Source organism: Notamacropus eugenii, chromosome 3 (assembly GCF_028372415.1).
Source record: "Notamacropus eugenii isolate mMacEug1 chromosome 3, mMacEug1.pri_v2, whole genome shotgun sequence".
NCBI lineage: Eukaryota > Metazoa > Chordata > Mammalia > Diprotodontia > Macropodidae > Notamacropus > Notamacropus eugenii.
Genome location: NC_092874.1, coordinates 284,513,469 through 284,530,737, shown reverse-complemented (window position 1 = coordinate 284,530,737; position 17,269 = coordinate 284,513,469). Strand labels below are relative to the sequence as shown.

The window sequence follows — 17,269 nt, the reverse complement described above, 5'->3', positions numbered from 1 at the left end:
GAACCCATTAACGAATCCTAAGATCCAAAGAGGAAGAAAGAATTAAGTAACAGGAAACCAGTTTCCATTTATAATGACTAAACAATCCCTGCCATGCCTACCACTATCCTCTTGCCTCAGGGTAATAAAATGCAAGTTTTCATACTTGAAATTCACTATATAATATATATGTATATATATACACACACATATACACATATATGCCAGATAATCTACAATATATATACTATACATATTCTAGTATATATAGTGTAGATTATATATACACATATTTATATAACAAAATATTGTTGAAACTGGGCTGAATAACATCTATAAAACTGTTGCTGATTATTTGGAACTCAGAGCTGGAAAGGACCTCAGAGGCCATCTAAGCTAACAAGCATGCTCTCTGTCACATTCCTAAGAAGGGGACTTTCTGCCTCTTTTTGAACACCTCTAGTAAAGGGGGACATGTTCAAGACCCACTTTGGAACAGCACTATCCATTAGGAAAGCTTTTCTTGCAATGAGTTACAATCTGCCTCTGCATCCATGGTTTCTAGCTCTTCCTCCTGGGGTCAAATCTAATTCCTTTTCTACGTGATACCCAATGATCATCTCATGTACCCATTAAGCTTTCTCTTCATATTAAACAGCCAGAGTTCCTTCAGCTAATCCTCACAAGGCATGATCTTTAGGCCCGTCATAGCCTTGTATTTCCTCCTCTGGACACATTCCAGTTTGTCAGTGTCTTTCTTAAAATGTAGTATTCACAACAGTTCTAATACGGTCCAAATCCTAGACCTTGTGCTTCTTTCTTGGATCACCTCCTATCCGTATCATGTCTAAATCTTGCACATATGCAGTTATTTGCATGTTTTCTCTTCCATATGAATGTATTTTCATTTTTTGTGTTTTGGGCTTCCTTCATATTCCCAGTGTTTAGGTACAGAGGCTCCCCCTAAATAAATGTGTGCTGATTGATTGATCTTAATGGAGCTTGACTACAACAGTTTTTTTGGTCACAACATCATGTGGTGGTCTCACGTTAAGCTTTCAGTCCACTAAGACCCTCAGAGGTTTTTAATCTTTTTTATAAGACCTGTTGTCAAGCCAGTGTTGCAATTGTACAGCCGATATTCTAAAATTCCAGAATGACATTCTACCTTATCTGATTTGGCGTATAATTCTAACCTGTTGAGATCTTTTCAGATCCTGACTGTCATCCAACATCTCCCTTCCAGCAGAGTGTCATCTGTAAATTTGATAAGCATGCCCTCTAAGTGCAGTCTTCAACAGAATCGCTGATAAAAATGATGCCTAGCCCAGGACCAAGGTCCCTAGGGGCCCTCCATTAGAGATCTCCCCACCCAAACTGATGACTACTCATTGGGTCCAGTCATTCAACCAGTACCAAAGTCCACCTAACTGTGCTATCATCCAGCTCACATCTCTGTCTGGCACACTCACACAGAATGAAAGATTTTGTCAAATGCTCTGTTGAAATCCAGGTCTATTATGTCCATGGAATTTCACTGATCATTTGGTCTAGTCACCTTTTCAAAAAAGGAAATGATGTGAATACGAAATGACCTCTTCATGAGTGGCTGCTCCTTCCTTTTCTAAATGCTTAAGAATCAAAGCTTTAGTAATAAGTTCTAGAATTTTGCAGCAGTCAAAGTCAAGCTCATTGGCTTCTAATATCAAGATCCCATCCTTTTACAAATGCCAATGTATTTGCCTGTATATACCTATGGCACCTCTCCGACTGTCAATGCTTTTCCAAAGTCCAATGACAGTAGCCCAGCAATCACGTCCATAAGTCTTTTCATGCTGGGATGCTGTCTGTTCAGGACAGCCTTAGTGGCTTTAAGTGTGTTTGGGAAAGCTAGGTGCTTTCTTCCCATTTTCTCTTCTAGTTTCTGTTTCAACTCCTTGTTTCGTTTTCCTCTTTCCAAAGCAAGGCTGAAAAATTTCCTTAATATTCTGAGCCCTCATTCATTTTAAACTAAACTTGTATCTATCTGAGCATCACAAACTCAGATGCAGCTAGAAAATTCACTCACTTCAGATACTGCCTTTAAATTCCCCTACAATCAAAGAGCTGTTGACGCAGTTATATCAGTCTCAGGGCTTGCAAGGTCATTTTCATGCAAGCAGAAAATCAACCGGACCAGAACTTCTGATCACTTTTCATTATTTTTGGTATGAAACTCACTTTTAAAATTTTCCTTCAATCAGAGAATGTGCCTCTATTAAACAGAAGTTCTTACATTTTTGACCCACTCCCTAAGCAACACACTGAAAGTTTCTCAAGCATTGTTCTATCCCATAAATTTTGTAGCCTTCATCCCCCCTACAGAGTATAGTCAGTGCCTAGATGAGCACAGTCTATTATTAGAATGTACTGAAAACTGAGTAAAAGAAAAAGAAGAGGCAGGTAAGTCACTTTCTATATTCAAGTAGGAGATAAAACTTTGATTTTCAGTTTTTTTCCAAATCAGAGCTTTAGAGAGGTAGTATGGCATGGTGTGACAGCAATGACGTCAAAGCAGAGTCTTGAGTAAGTGCCTTACTCTGACATTTCTGGGTGACTTGGGCAGTGAATTAACCTCTTTGTGCCTTCGTTTTGTCATCTACAAAACAGGGATGGTAACAGCTTCCTCACAGTACTTTGTAGATAATAAAGAACTATATAAATTTGAACTGCTTAAAAAAAACTAAAGAGATTTTAGCCCTCACCATTCAGCGCAACAAAGGAGACAATGTCTCACACTCTGGGTGGGAAGGGTGTTTTTGGCCTTCTTAGTATAGAGTTCACAAGATTAAAGAGGAGAGTAGGAAGAAAGAAATCCCTAGTGAATAAACAAATTATTCTAAGTATTCGTAAAAGTACAGGTAAATGACTTCAGTGATGAACTTCAATAAGTGAACTGCGGAAAATCAAATTCAAATGAAACAGACTTTTAAAACTCTAATGAGGACGTAAATGATGCTCCTCCTTGGCTGCACCCACATTTCTCCAAAAGACAAAGCCAGTTGAAAGAGAGCTCCTGAGGGGAAGAGTCATTGTTTCTTTGGATCTGGCTTCCCTGGCTGATTACACACGCACACACGCACACATGCTCTCTCTCTCTCTCTCTCTCTCTCTCTCTCTCTCTCTCTCTCTCTCTCTCTCTCTCTCTCTCTCTCTCTCTGTCCTCTCTCTCTCTGTCCTCTCTCTCTCTCTCCCTCTCTCTCTCTCTCTCTCCCTCTCTCTCTCTCTCTCTCTCTCTCTCTCTCTCTCTCTCTATCTCTCTCTCTCCTCTCTCTCTCTCTCTCTCTCTCTCTCTCTCTCTCTCTCTCTCTCTCTCTCCCTCTCTCTCTCTCTCCCTCTCTCTCTCTCTCTCTCTCTCTCTCTCTCTCTCTCTCTCTCTCTCTCTCTCTCTCTGTACTCGACATTCCAACTCTATATCTGGAATGCTCTCTCTTTTTAGCTCTGCCTCTCAGAACCCATGCTTCCTTTCAAGATCAGTCTAAGTATTACCTTGTACAGGAAGCCTCTCTGGATTCCCTTCTCACTTCTATGCCCCAGTAAATTCCCAGTCGTTACTACCCTTCCCCATTTCTTTGTGTTTCTTTTGTATATAACTTGTATTTACTTATCAGTATATAAGCTACATCTCTTCCTCAACGTAACCTTTCTGAGGGCAGGATGGTCTAGTTTTTGTCTTTTTGTATCCCCAGAACCTAGTATGGTACCTGGCACATAGCAGTAGTTTAATAAACGCTTGTTGAATGGAAATGAAATTGAAGCCAGATGAATTATTTGAATTTTGCAAATTTAAGATCTATATATGTATATATGCATGCATATATGTGTGTACATATGCGTATGTATATATATGTATACACATGTACACATACATACACACACATATATTTAAAATTACAATTTCAGTTTTCTTAAAGCAACATTTGCCGAGGTGATTTCCTTCTAGGTTAGGATATCTATTTCAGCATTCCTCTCATTGGCTGGGCTATTTTGAAAATACTTCAACTAAGAAAACATTCTCAGATCCACTTGAAGCTGAAACCACCAAACTGTGTCCTGTGGCAGTTTCTGAAGCAGCTAGGGAGAGCAGAGGGCCTGGACAAGTTCAAATCCAGTCTCAGACACTTACAAGCTGTGTGTCCCACTGGGAGAGTCACTTAACTTCTGCTGCCTCGGTTTCCTCAATTGTAAAATGGGGGTAATAACAGCACCTACCTCACAGGACTGTTGTGAGGATCAATTGAAATAATATTTGTAAAGTGCCTGGCATATATATATATATATATATATATATATATATATATATATATATATATATATATTATCTATATATATATATATATATATATATACACACATATATATATACATATACATATATATACACACATATATATACATATACATATATACACACATATATATACATATACATATATATACACACATATATATACATATACATATATATACACACATATATATACATATACATATATATATGCATATTCCTTTCCTCTTCTCTCCCCTATAGCCAAATGCACTGAGGAAACTCCCTAACAAGGTGAAAATGATAAGCTGCTATTTAGAGAGAATCTTAAAATTGGCAAAGTACTTTACCTCACAACAACCTAAAGGGTGGGAGCTACCTTTGCTAATACAGCATCATCCCTATTTTACAGAAAAGAAAACCGAGGTTTGGAGAGATCAAGAAATTTGCCCGTAGCTGCATAGTTAACATCAGTGATGAAATCTGAACCCAGTTCTTCCTGCCTTTAAGCCTAGGACTCTCTCCACTCCTTCTCCCCTTCTCTTTGGTCCTACAGATACAGCCAGAACACTGTAGCTCTTGCAAGCAGGGTGTCATCTTTCATTGCCTTTGAAAGAGCCCTTCACAGGCCTCCTCTGGACTCAGTTTCAGCTCTGAGAGACCCGAGAACAAGAGTGACTCTTCCGAAGACATGCTGGATGAGAAGCGAGGATGTAGCTTGTTTTTCAAAAGCTTTTTCAAAGTGATATATTTAGGACCTATGAGAGGAAAGAATTGGCCCGTCCTTTATTTATCTTCCTAACAGGTGCGGCATGGAGTTCCAGAAAGGCAGCCAGCCAGCCGACTGAGGGGACGACTCTTGCCAAGTGCAAAGCCCCCTCTAGTGTACAGTTCCCTTCTGGGCATTCCCGTAAAGAGACACACTAAACCACCCCACAGATTGTTAGGATAGCAGAACAAATTTTCTCAGGGGAGATAACGAGAGGAGAAAAAGATGACATTTTGGTCATGTTGGTCATGGTTTCCCACTAAAGTCAGGAGTAAAATAATTTCTTCTTTCCCAAACAAAATCAACCTTTCAAATCAACAGCATTTCTTGACCCATTTAAGTCATGGAGAAAGATTTTTCTCCCTCAAAAATTTGGAAGTGAGAAATCATCCTGTGTCACTAGGGTGGAGGATGAAGGTCAAAGAGTAAATATGAGAGGAGGGTTCACATGACATGGCATGGCATGGCCCTGGTTCCTTCCCTGGCCCATTAGCAAAACTTTGAGCCATGCTTAGAAATAGGGGAGAGGTAACAAAGGCTGCCACACAAATACCTAGTTTTCATGCTTACCCAAAGTTGGAACATCAAGTCTTTAAAAGCCCAAAAAGGAAAGAATTTATGGAAACTCTCCTGATCCAAACCATTGAAAAAAAGGAAACTTACGTAAAACACAGTGTCAAAAGAACTGGAACAAAAAGGCAATACTCTAAATTTCGAAGGCACAAGAGTAATCCATTAACTGTCCTTGGTATGATGCCTTGCTCCCAAAAAAGACCTTATGTAAAGAGACCTGAGATCAACGTAACATGCTGGATAAAAAAAAACGGAAACATCAGAAGAGAACAAGATGCGATGTAGTACAAAAGGCATACAATATTACAGTTGGAAGGGACTTAGAGATCATCCAGTTCTCCCCATAATTTTACATATGAAGGAACTGAGACACAGAGAAGTTAAGTGCTTTGACCAAATTTATAATAATCTTTTTTTTTTTTTTTAGGTGAGGCAATTGGGGTTAAGTGACTTGCCCAAAGACACACAGCTAGTAAGTGTCAGGTACCTGAGACCACATTTGAATTCAGATCCTCCTGATTCCAGGGTTGGTGCTCTATCCACTGCACCACCTGCCCCAAATTTATAGTATTCTTAAAGACAGTCTGAGTCAATTCTCTGCTCAAAAATCATCAGTGACTCCCTATTACCTCCAGTAGGAAGCACAGACTCATTGGCTTAGTACTTAAAATCCTCTATGATATAGTTCACACTGAAATTTCCAGCTATCATATTAATCTTTTTCATCTACTCTATCTTCCTGTCAGTTTGGACTGTCCTATATTCCCTTAATACGTATCATCCCATCTTTGGTCCTGTGCCTTCACCCAGGCTCTCTTCCATGTCTGAAATGTGCTCCATCCATCTCTCAGAAGCCTTTGCTCCTTCAAGACTTAGCTCAGCCTCCACCTCTGTCTTGAAGTCTTTCCTACGTAATAGGTATTTAATGAATGCTCACTGGGTTTGAACCAAGCTCTTCTAATTCCAAAATAAATGTTAATTGATTGATTTTTCCCTTCCTATGTTTCTTTGTCCTAAATATGCTGCATAAATCTTCCAAGAAGGCATTAATTTTCAAAAAGCCACAGTTGAATGCATACTCAGGTTCAATCTTTGTGTTCCCAAACAAAAGCCTCTCTCAGTTCAAGGGGAAAGTGGTTCTGATTCTTAGTAAAAGTGTAATTTTGTGAGAGTGAAGCTTTAAGGCATCCCTTCAGCCTGTTCTGCAGAAAGTAGTCTTGGAAGTTCATTTCTCTAGAGATGAAAAAAGAAGTATGATAATTTACCTAGGAATCAGATTAGGATATGATACTCTCTATTAGAAAATAAGTTCCTTTAGGATAGATAGCAATTTGTTCATTCAAAGTATCCCTAGCACCTGGCATAGTGGTTAGCACATAGTAGATACTTAATAAATTCCTGTTAATGAGGTTTGTTTGATGTATAAGGATCCCTTTTTTTTTTTAACAATCTTTCAAAGACCATCAGAAAATAAAGAATGGTTACAATGTTTCAGTTTCATAACATGATTCTTAAAATGGGGAGCTGGGATGGGAGGTGTAGGACTGACCAATGGAAGGATCCTTTCTAGACTAATGAGATAAAACCACCAGATGTTAATAGCAACAGAATGACACGCACTTGAAGTCCTTTCCTCCAGTCTCTCTCAAGCTGTTTTATTAGGCTATCCTAATCAATTTTATTAGACCATAAGTCTTATTCTTGATAGACCAAGAGATCACAAAGGCCTCTTCTTGAGAGTCCAAGACGTATTCTTTACTGGCCTCACAAAGTCACAAATCTTGTTCTCAATAGACCAATGCTCTATTTTGCGAGTTTTGTTTTGGGTTTTCTGGTCTGGGTGGGTGATTAGGGATGATTAGGAATGGGGGACGTTACAAACAGTAAGGCTCCCAGATGTGAAATAAAATGCAGCATCTGCCTGCATTATAGAGATAACAATGGGATGGTAAAATAGAATGTTCTTTCTTTCCAAAAGGGGCTCCCTAGGTCACTAGGAATACTCTCAGTGGATTAAGATATGTCTGTCTTTAATGAGACTTCATTAGAATTCTCTGTATCTGACCTTCCTCCTCTCTAAGACTCAGACCCATTGCCAAACTCTTAGAATTAGCCCCTTGTAGGTTTATGGGGAACCATGTGAATATCATTTTGGTTCAGACACCTAAAAATGCTTAAAACTCTCTTTATTGAACTACTAACTCTCTCTTGCTCTTGAGAGGGTCCCCGGATCTCCAAAACTGACAAGGCAGCTGGATTGGGCCAGTGGTTCCCTTCTGAGTCATAGGAAGCATTCCTGTTGTTAACAGAATGCTGTTCTTGCTAAAAAACAAAACAAAAAACCATAACCTGCAGTCTTAGGCACATCTGCCCTGGTGGGAGGGTTTCTGCCAATGGTATGAAATTAGCTCGGGAAGGCTGCCAAAGCCCACCACCTTGGTGGCCTGCTCGGTTCATGTTGCTGTCTTTCAGGAAGTGGCTTATGGTGAACATGACCAATGCTAGTGCCAGCAAATCACAGTCGGAAAATTAAAAAAAAAAAAAAGATTGTCTGGGATGCTGAATGAGTTTCTATATTCCCAAGGACAAAATGCTAGAATGTAGATTTATTAATAGAAGGGCTATATTATTTATTTGATCATTTTTTCATCCTTTTGAAGAAAAATACCTTGCCTGACTATTTATGGACTTTGCCTGTGTGACCATGGATGGGCAGGTTGCTAAAGCTCCTTGAGCTTCAGTTTCCTCATCTGCAAAATGGGGATAATAATAGCTATAGTGCATACTTCACAGGGAGGCAGCTAGAATTAAATTGTGTGTGTTGTAAACATTAAAGCTTATATAAATGCTAACTATTATTGATATAAATTTTTTAGAGAGGACCTATAATTTTATTGGTGTAAATAACTCCCAGTAAGGTAACTCCCTCTGCCAGCGCCAGCCAGGAACTATTCAGGGTTACCTGAGAAGTTATTGGGGTTACACAGACAAGATATGAAAAGAACAGGGCCCGAACTCAGGCCTTCCGGGTTCTGAGACTGGCTATTTATCTCCTATGCTGTTTTGCCTCTCATTTCTATTATTAGTTTATTATTATCATTACTCGTAGCACTATTTTATAACAACAATTTTTAAATCAAATTCTTTGAACTGTGAGGACTAGCCAGTCAGAAGGCATATGTAAAAGCCGGCAGGATTACAGAAATGACATCAGCAGGTCCCGTCCATGCACAAGGTCATGTAAACTTTGGTGGACACCAAATGTAAAACTCCAAATCTCTGTTGGACAAGAGGAAGCTCCGTCTTTTGCTCTCTCTGGATTGCCTAGATGTAGTCTAACGTTGCCTTACTGGCTCCCCAGGACAGAGGCAGTGCAGGTGGGTGGAGAAGGTCCTGGGCACACAGTCAGAGGGCTTGGGTCTGCTGCTTATTACCTACATGACTTTGGAGAAGTTGCTTAAACTCCGTAGGTTCCATTACCCCTCTGTAAAGTATGCATGTGTAAGAGGGCTAAGCTAGTTAACCTCTTTAAAAAAAATTATTACATTAAATATTTCCCAATTACATTTTTAAAAATTTCGACATTCAGTTTTTAAAATCTGAGTTCCAAATCCTCTTTCTCCTTCCCACCCCTCCACTGCCCCTTAAGAAAGCAAGCAATATAATATAGAATATACATGTGAAGTCATACAAAACATTTTTCTGTATTAGCCATGTTGCAAAAGAAGACACACACACACACAAAATCCAAGAAAAATAAAGAAAGTAAAAAAAGAATAAAGCTAGTTGACCTCAAAGATCCCTTCTCTCAAATCCAGAGATCCTATGAAAGCATCCTGAATTATCTGGCCATGCTATTTGCTAGTGATTTGGGGATATTTTTCTATCACATAGTGATCAAAATCAAATAATTATTTCTATAACCTGGGAATTACTTTGTGAAGCTTTGTCACACTGTGCTTTTCTTCGAAATAATAAGAACCAACTATGATCCTCTAATACAATCATAATAATATTTACTTAACCTCTAAGTCAGTTTCCTCATCTATAAAATGGGCATACTAACAATATTTGATCCTCCCAGTATCAAATGAGACAAAATATGTAAAGTTTTGTAAACTTCAAAGTGTTATACAAATGCTAGCTGCTATTAATCACTTCATTTGGAACAAGAATCACCTCTGGTCCTGCACTATATACTATATTAGGGAATAGGAACTGAACCTCTGATTTGATTGGTACAGGGAAATATCTCGACCAAGTTAAGTTGATAGAGACCTCCTCTGGCACTGGAAGTCTGAGAAAGCTGCCATCTTAGAGATGGACTGTCTCTGGTTGTTCTGACCTATCTGGCTTCTAGCTCTGGAGGAGAAAGTGAGGTTGGTGACTTTGCACAGCCCTCCCTCACTTAAATCCATTTCAATTGCTAGTCATGGCACCACGTTCCTGATGTCATGGTCCTCTTCAAGAACAAAGGACAGATCCTACACAACAGAGAGCTGCCACCCCCAGCACCGTGATGCAGACTTGCTCCAAACCCAGGCTTTGCCAGCTCCAAACAAGCTCCAAATCTGGTGCTCTATCTACTCTGTCATCTATCTGTACCATGTTACCTACATATTATGGGATATAAGAATGCTTGTGATAAGCCAATCAACCAACAAGCATTTATTAAGCACCTTCTGTGTGCTACCTGAGCTAGATGTTGGAGTCACAGATACAAGAAATCCCTATTTGAAATGAACTTATTTATAGTGATAAAACAAAAATCTTTCTCTTTATATGGTTAAAGATCTATATTAATAACAGAGCTTTGACAGTGATGCTGCGGGGAAAGGAAATCTTTCAGAATTCTTTCCCTCCATGAACTCCAGAATAGTTCAACAAATATTTTTAAAACCTGACTATGCATGCAGATGTCATTGAGGAATGCTAAACCAGTCCTTCTCATTGGTCAGAAAATTCAGGGGTCAAGGCAGCCCTGACTAGGGTCTTGCTGCAATCAGAACCAAGGAAAGTCACAGAAAAACACTGGCATCTGGGAGCATCTGTCTGCTAATCATACACTTTTGAGTTTGAAATGGACTAACCCAGCCTGGTCCTTCATAAATTCAGGGCAATTAAAAAGTGTAGAAACAACATTTTAGTTTTAGTCAGACATCACAGAAGGCATTCCTCCCCCAGTAAACCTTGGAGTGGCCAGTCAAGTGACAGATCAAATAAAGGGGACACTTAATGCACATGTAAATCATTTGCATCACAAATCAGACACTTTAGAAGGGTTTGGACTCTCAGCCTGAGATTCTGGATTAAGCTACCATATTCATGCATGCATTTGGTGCGGCTATTTTGGGCGGGATACTTCATCCATCATTGTCCTCCAGTACTAAGTAAGGCCAGCTAGTAAACTGATCACCCCAGCCTGTCAACACTCCCGGCTTAATGACCTAAAGAAAATATATTGAAAAGATACTTCAAATCATGCATTTTCCTTCATAGTTTAACTCGGAACCCAAGAATGTGCAGCTTCTTTTCCAAGGGTCTACAAAGGAATGACTGGAAAGCATTCAAAAAAATTGAAAACAAGTTGGCAAGAACTAGCTGCTTCTTAATTTGTCCCTTATGGTCTCTTCTAATTATCATCTATTCTAATTTGCATGGACAGATTTTAAGGGTGTAGTAAGCAATAAATGAAAGATTAGTGGGATGAAATGATTTCATTTTGAAGATTTCTCTTCCAAAACTAAGCCTGGCATTTGTGCTATTAATTTGAAGGAATGTAAGTAATGTAAAACCAAATTTAGTCATGCTACATTAAAGTAAGTTATGAATTTTTATCATTTTCATTCATTTTAAATGATGAAGTTCAAAAGGGGGACAGGAGAATATTTACCTATGTATAAAATGAATTTCCAGAATGCTCTTTTTACTGATAAATTTTTTTCCTGTACAATGGGAAAATTTTCCTCATTGGAGGATATATTCACTCTTCTCCATTAAGCCATCTAAAAACTGTAAAATTATCAAATAAAATGTCCAATAAAATTCTCAAGAGAACAAATCATATTAATGAGCCACATAGGCATAGTCTTTTTCTATATATCTGATATATCCTATGGATAACCAAGAGAATTGAATAATCCAGTGGGCAATACAGTTTCATAAACTGTGAACTAATTCAAATCTGTCAAAGATTTCTATTCTGATAGTTTCCCATGAATGCTTTAGGCTTGTATTTCCGACATTAGCAAAACAATATTGAATGTTTGTTTGACTGTCCTGAACTTTCTTCATCTGAAATCTTATCTCCTTTATTAATTCAGTCTATTAAAAGAAGGCATTTCAAGTCTTACCTCAAACATCACACATAAACTTGAAATGTTTCTGATGAATGATTTTAGTGGTGGAAGTCTGAAGAAATACACCTGAAAAAGTAACTTCCCAAAATAAATGCTTCAAATTGTGAGGACCCATAGGATTAAAGTTCTGGTTATTCTAAGCAAAATTCCTTTATAAACTTTGGGAATCAGCTTTTTTCCCCCCTCTATTGCATTAAATGCTATAAGTCAGGTTTGTTTCATCTTTAAAAGTTTTATCCTTTGGGGGAGCAGGATTCTTACTACAACACAATCATATGACCTAAATTCCCTGATATGACATTTCCTCCCTAAGTCACACTGATGACATCCAGGTTATCAGATATATATATTTTTTTAATTGGATCTTTTAGTTTCTTAAAATACAATGAAAAGGCTGAGAGATATCTTACCCTCTTTCTTGGTGGGTTCTGGCATTGTGGAGACCTTTCTTCTTCCCTGTGCTGGATGGTGGAGACTCCAAGGCCTGCTGAGAGATGCTGGTCAGTTTGACAAGCAGATGGGGAGAATTCCTGGGCTTTATATATGGCCTGGGGCACTCAATCACACTGGCGCCTCCTCTGTCCACCGTGCAGAGATGCTGGAACTTGACAGCTATGGGAGCCCCCGCTCCCTCACATCTGTTGTCTGCACTCTGCACTCTCCCTACCATTGGAAGGAATCTCCACTTCAGCTCATGTGGCTGAGGAGGGAGAGCACCTCTGACTTTCTAAATTCAGCAGCTACAGCTGCATGCTCTCATTCTCTCTCCTCTTTCCCTCTACCTCCTTCCTTTCTCCCTCTCATCTTCGGTTCCTTTTTTCTTCTCCCTCCTTCCTCTTTCCCCTCCATTGTCTCTCTTTTCTCTCTGTTTTCCCTCCTTTCTCTCTCCCCTCCCTTCTCTCTTCTCCTTTTACTGTCTTTCTAATCCTTTCTTTCTCCTCCTTTCTCTTTCCCCTCTTCTCTCACCTTCTCTCTCTTCTCTTTCTCCATCCTTTCCTTCTTTCTCCATCTTTCTCCCTCTCCCTTTTCTTCCCTGTACACTTTTCTCTTCCTCTTTCTCTTCTCCCTCTTTTCTCCTTCTCTTTTTTCCTAGCTTTTCTCTTTCCTCTCTCCTTTCTCTTTCTCACCTCCCTTTCAATCTACCCTTTTCCTTTCTCTCTGCTCTTCCTTCCTTTGCTCTCCTCTTTTTTCTCTCTCAACTCTTTCTCTGTCTTCCTTCTCCTTTCACTCTTTTCTTTCTTTTTTTCTCTCTCCTTCTATCTCAACCTTTCTCTGCCCTGCCCCCTCCTTTCTCTCTCCATCAACCTAGTTCTCACCCTCACCAGGTTCAGAAATCAAAAGATTTTGCCACATAGCCTACAGATTCATGCTAGAGTAATTGACACTTTTACTTTTTCACTAAGATAAAAAATCAGGAAATACCTTTGATGGAATTATACACTCATTTGGCTTTTCATTAACAACTGATGATTCTATCATATGATAATTTTTATTTTTGTACAAGACACCTAAAGTCAAACTAGATATCCATGCTGACTTCTTGATTTTACTGTCTACTCCAGGCAGGACAAAGTTGACATAAATCTAGCTCCATTTGCCATCCTACAGAGACTTTTAAACTGCCTAAATGCTGGCAGTGAAAGACATATGGGAAGCCTCTCACCATTTTATTTCAAAAGCATGGACAAATCTACCCTAAAGTGTGACTGAATATCTTTGCTTTTAGGAATGTGCCAAATCTATTCAAAACTGGTTAATTCCTTAGAAAGTTATCATGGAACAACAGATCAATAAACCAAGAACAGTGAGTTGAAATCATTTACCCATTAGTAAGAACAGCTCACAACGAAAGACTTGGAAGTTACTTTTTCTGTTTGATGAGAATTAAAAAAGAAGGGGATTTGGCATCACAGGACCTGGTGATCCCACAGTTCTACCTGTGTGACCTTGACTAAGTGACTTCCTCTCTCTGGCCTGGCTTTTTTTTTTAAATGAGGGAGCAGGGGAAGATGATCCCAGGCCTCTGCTCCTGGGAGTCTGGGATATGCTTGGGGCTGCTTTTGCAGAGGTGGGTGATGAGATGATGGGTTTGGGCTGTGGCATCCACACTTTCTCATCCAATTTTCCTCCTGGCTCTCGCATCATCTCATCAGTGCCATACTTTAACCAAAAAAAAAACCCCAAAAAACACCTGAGACAACTTCCTTTGCAAAGAGTGTAGAAAGACAGGAACATCATCCAAGGTTATCCTTGATGCTAGATCTCTTATACAACTACAGATGTCATTATCACATAATTTTTTTCTTTTGCTCCTGGATACTACTAAAGGCTGTCAGGTAGCCTATAGGTAACCATTTGAAAAAAAAACTTTTAATTTGGTATTATTTTAAACGAAATAGTTTACCTTTGGCAAGTTAACATTGAGATGTCATACTATTCAAAAACCCAATCAAAGTGTTCTCATTTGGAAGTTCTAGTCCTGAACGTGTGTCTTTGAACAAGGCACTTCATCTGTCTGGGCTCTGATTTCATTGTAACGGAGTTAAGACAGAATGACCTCTGAGGTTCTGATTTTCTATGATTTTTTTAGAATTCTGAGCACTGGATTTGGAGTCAGAAGCCCTGGGTTCAAATCCCAGGTTGGTTATCTATTTTCTGTGTGAGTTTGGGAAAGTCTCTGGGCTTTCATTTCCTTGCTTCTAAAATGCTGGGCCAGATCCATGGGTTTCTGAGTCCCCTCTCCCCTCTGATATGTCAGCAGGCTCCCTGAAGGGGCTATTTTGTTTGGTGCCCTTGACTGTACATAGGACCATCCTGCAGAGGGATCACTTTTCAGCATCTCCAGCACATGGACAATTTCATATGAGACACGTTCAAGGACAACATCTCAGATTGCAGGAGAATCTTTACAATGACAAACAGATTTCATGCATGCCACCAAAGAGGTGATGGGACATTACTGGCTTGTGACACACTATAGAAAGAAACTCAGAGGGTATAAGATACTTCTCCCTTTACTGACATGCACATCTGCCAGAAGATCTTATAACTTGGGTGGAAGTTGGTGTGACTGAGGCAGTTCTCAGTCCTTAGTCAATCAAAATGCTTGATTCTTGGAGGAAGCTGAAATGCAGATGAAGTCTGAGAGCAAGAAATGACAAGAGGTGGCATATTGAAGGGAGATTAAAAATGAGGTTCCTCATTAGCTAGATTTCTATTTATGGAATCACAACATGACCTGGTTCCACTTGACTGATATAGAATTATGTAACCCCTGACTGGAGAGGGAGCATGGCGTCATGGACGTGTGTGTTCATCCTTCACTGTAGAAGAAGACCATGCTATCAGAGAAATGATGACGTGACTTGCACTTGACTTTGTTTTGAGTGAGGGAGGGCTGCACAGGTCACCAGCCTCACTTTTCCTCCAGAGCCATCTGAATCCAGTGACCAGATATTCATCAGGATGACTGGAGATGACCCAGGATGAGGCAATTGGGGTTAAGTGACTTGCTCAAGGTCACACAGATGGTGAATGTCAAGTGTCTGAGGTGAAATTTGAACTCAGGTCCTCCTGACTCCTGAACTGGTACTCTATCCACTGCACCACCTAGCTGCCCCCCTGGCACAGAATGAGAGCTTAATGAATACTTGTTGATTAACTGAGGGTGTTAAGGAAACAGTTCTACTGAAATAAGACAAGAGGAAGATATTAAAGTATGGGGAAAATCTCAGATAATATTATTACCAAAATAAATTTCCTTCCTATCTACATGCAATTTTAATAAAAATAATCTATCTATGCCAGGGTATTTCTGGTTATTATAGTAAAACCGACAGGCAGCCTTTTGTGAGTGATACTCCACAACAGAATACATTTTTACTTTCAGAAAATTAAATGAATTCTGAAAAAAAAATATGAGCTCTCACTGTGCTTAATGTTGATATTAAGTGTGTGGAAAGACAGTCACTGGCAGACACATCAATAGAAGGGTATGGAAGGGAATGGAATAAGCATTTATATATAACCTACTACGTTAGGCACTGTGCTACAGGCTTTTTACACATATTATCTTAATGGATCCTCAACAACCCTTTAAAGAAGGTGCTATTATTATGTCCACTTTGTAGTTAAGGAAACTGAGACACAGGGGTTAAGTGACCTGCCCAGGGTCACAAAGCTACTTAAGTGTCTGAGGTTGGATTTGAACTCGGGTCTTCCTGATTCCAGGTCCAGTGCTTTATTCACTGCATCAACAGTTGCCTCTAATAATAAACTACCCCTCTCTCCCATAACAAAAATCTACCAAAGGAAACTAAGCCATTACAAACTCCAAAAAAAAAATGGTGTCAAAGCATCAAGCTGGCAGCCATACTCATGGGAGGAAGAAATTTGAGATAATTAATAAAAATGAATTGTAAACAAATAAACTTTCTAATTTCATATTCACTGTTTGCACTTACACAGCACAATAAAGAAAACTGGGTTTTTATTTTGTTTTTACTAAAATTCTACCATGAAGAGAACTTTCTCTGAATATCTTACTTATTGGAAACTGATTAGTAATCAGTTATGAACAAATGTTTTCCCCTTCTAAATAGTTCACTTGGGAGATCCTTGCTTCACAGACACCAAAAACTGTATGAGACACTTGGGAATTCTATACTTGCCTTACTATTACTCAATGTTACACTCATTTCTAAACAAATACATTCTTACTGATTTATTATTAAAGATATTCTTCACCACTAGGAATGCTTCCTGTTCAGAATTCTGAAACAAATGTCCATAAAGCTAATGCATAAGCATAAAGAAATAGCAAAAACTAAGAACTTTTAGACAGCTTGAAATTATTTTGTCAGTAAAACAACGTTCTCAGTCCTTCATATTCAACAGGAGTAAGCCCTCTTAAAACTTCTTAATGCTTCCTTTACCTAAAAAAATGTATTCCATGTAGAAGAAAAGCAAGTAGAACCATAGAAAATTATCAGAGTACCTCTAAAACCTTCCCTTTTAGCACTAAAAGGGCATGGAAGGGGATCTCATTATTACCAAAACAACTATTACTCAAGAATAATTCCAATGATAGAGGTCAACACCGAGGATCGTTAGGATACCAAGCACTTCCCTTCTTAGCTTCAAGATCTGGGAGTTGTCTACAAAGAGGCAGCAGTTGAATTCATCAAGTTAAAGAGATCGCTAAAAACTTATTCTAGAAAGACAACAGCACCAAAGACAGAGCCCTGAGATATGTCCCACTTAAAAGAGTGGGACAGAGGGTTT

At 39.0% G+C, this 17,269-nt stretch overlaps 1 protein-coding gene across 11 annotated transcripts in view; it reads right to left on the bottom strand.

Moving 5' to 3' along the window:
* Positions 1 to 12,785, bottom strand: part of MYBPC1 (myosin binding protein C1) — a 106,928-nt gene extending 94,143 nt beyond the window's left edge. For 5 of the 11 annotated variants that reach the window (XM_072655717.1, XM_072655724.1, XM_072655714.1 and 2 more), the window contains exon 1: positions 12,397 to 12,784. In XM_072655717.1, coding sequence (XP_072511818.1) covers positions 12,397 to 12,421 — 25 coding nt within the window. In that variant the 5' untranslated portion in view covers positions 12,422 to 12,784. Of the gene's footprint in view, positions 1 to 12,396 lie in introns of all 11 variants that reach the window. The other 6 variants (XM_072655718.1, XM_072655715.1, XM_072655720.1 and 3 more) reach the window with 2 other exon arrangements.
* Positions 12,786 to 17,269: the final 4,484 nt, after the last annotated feature.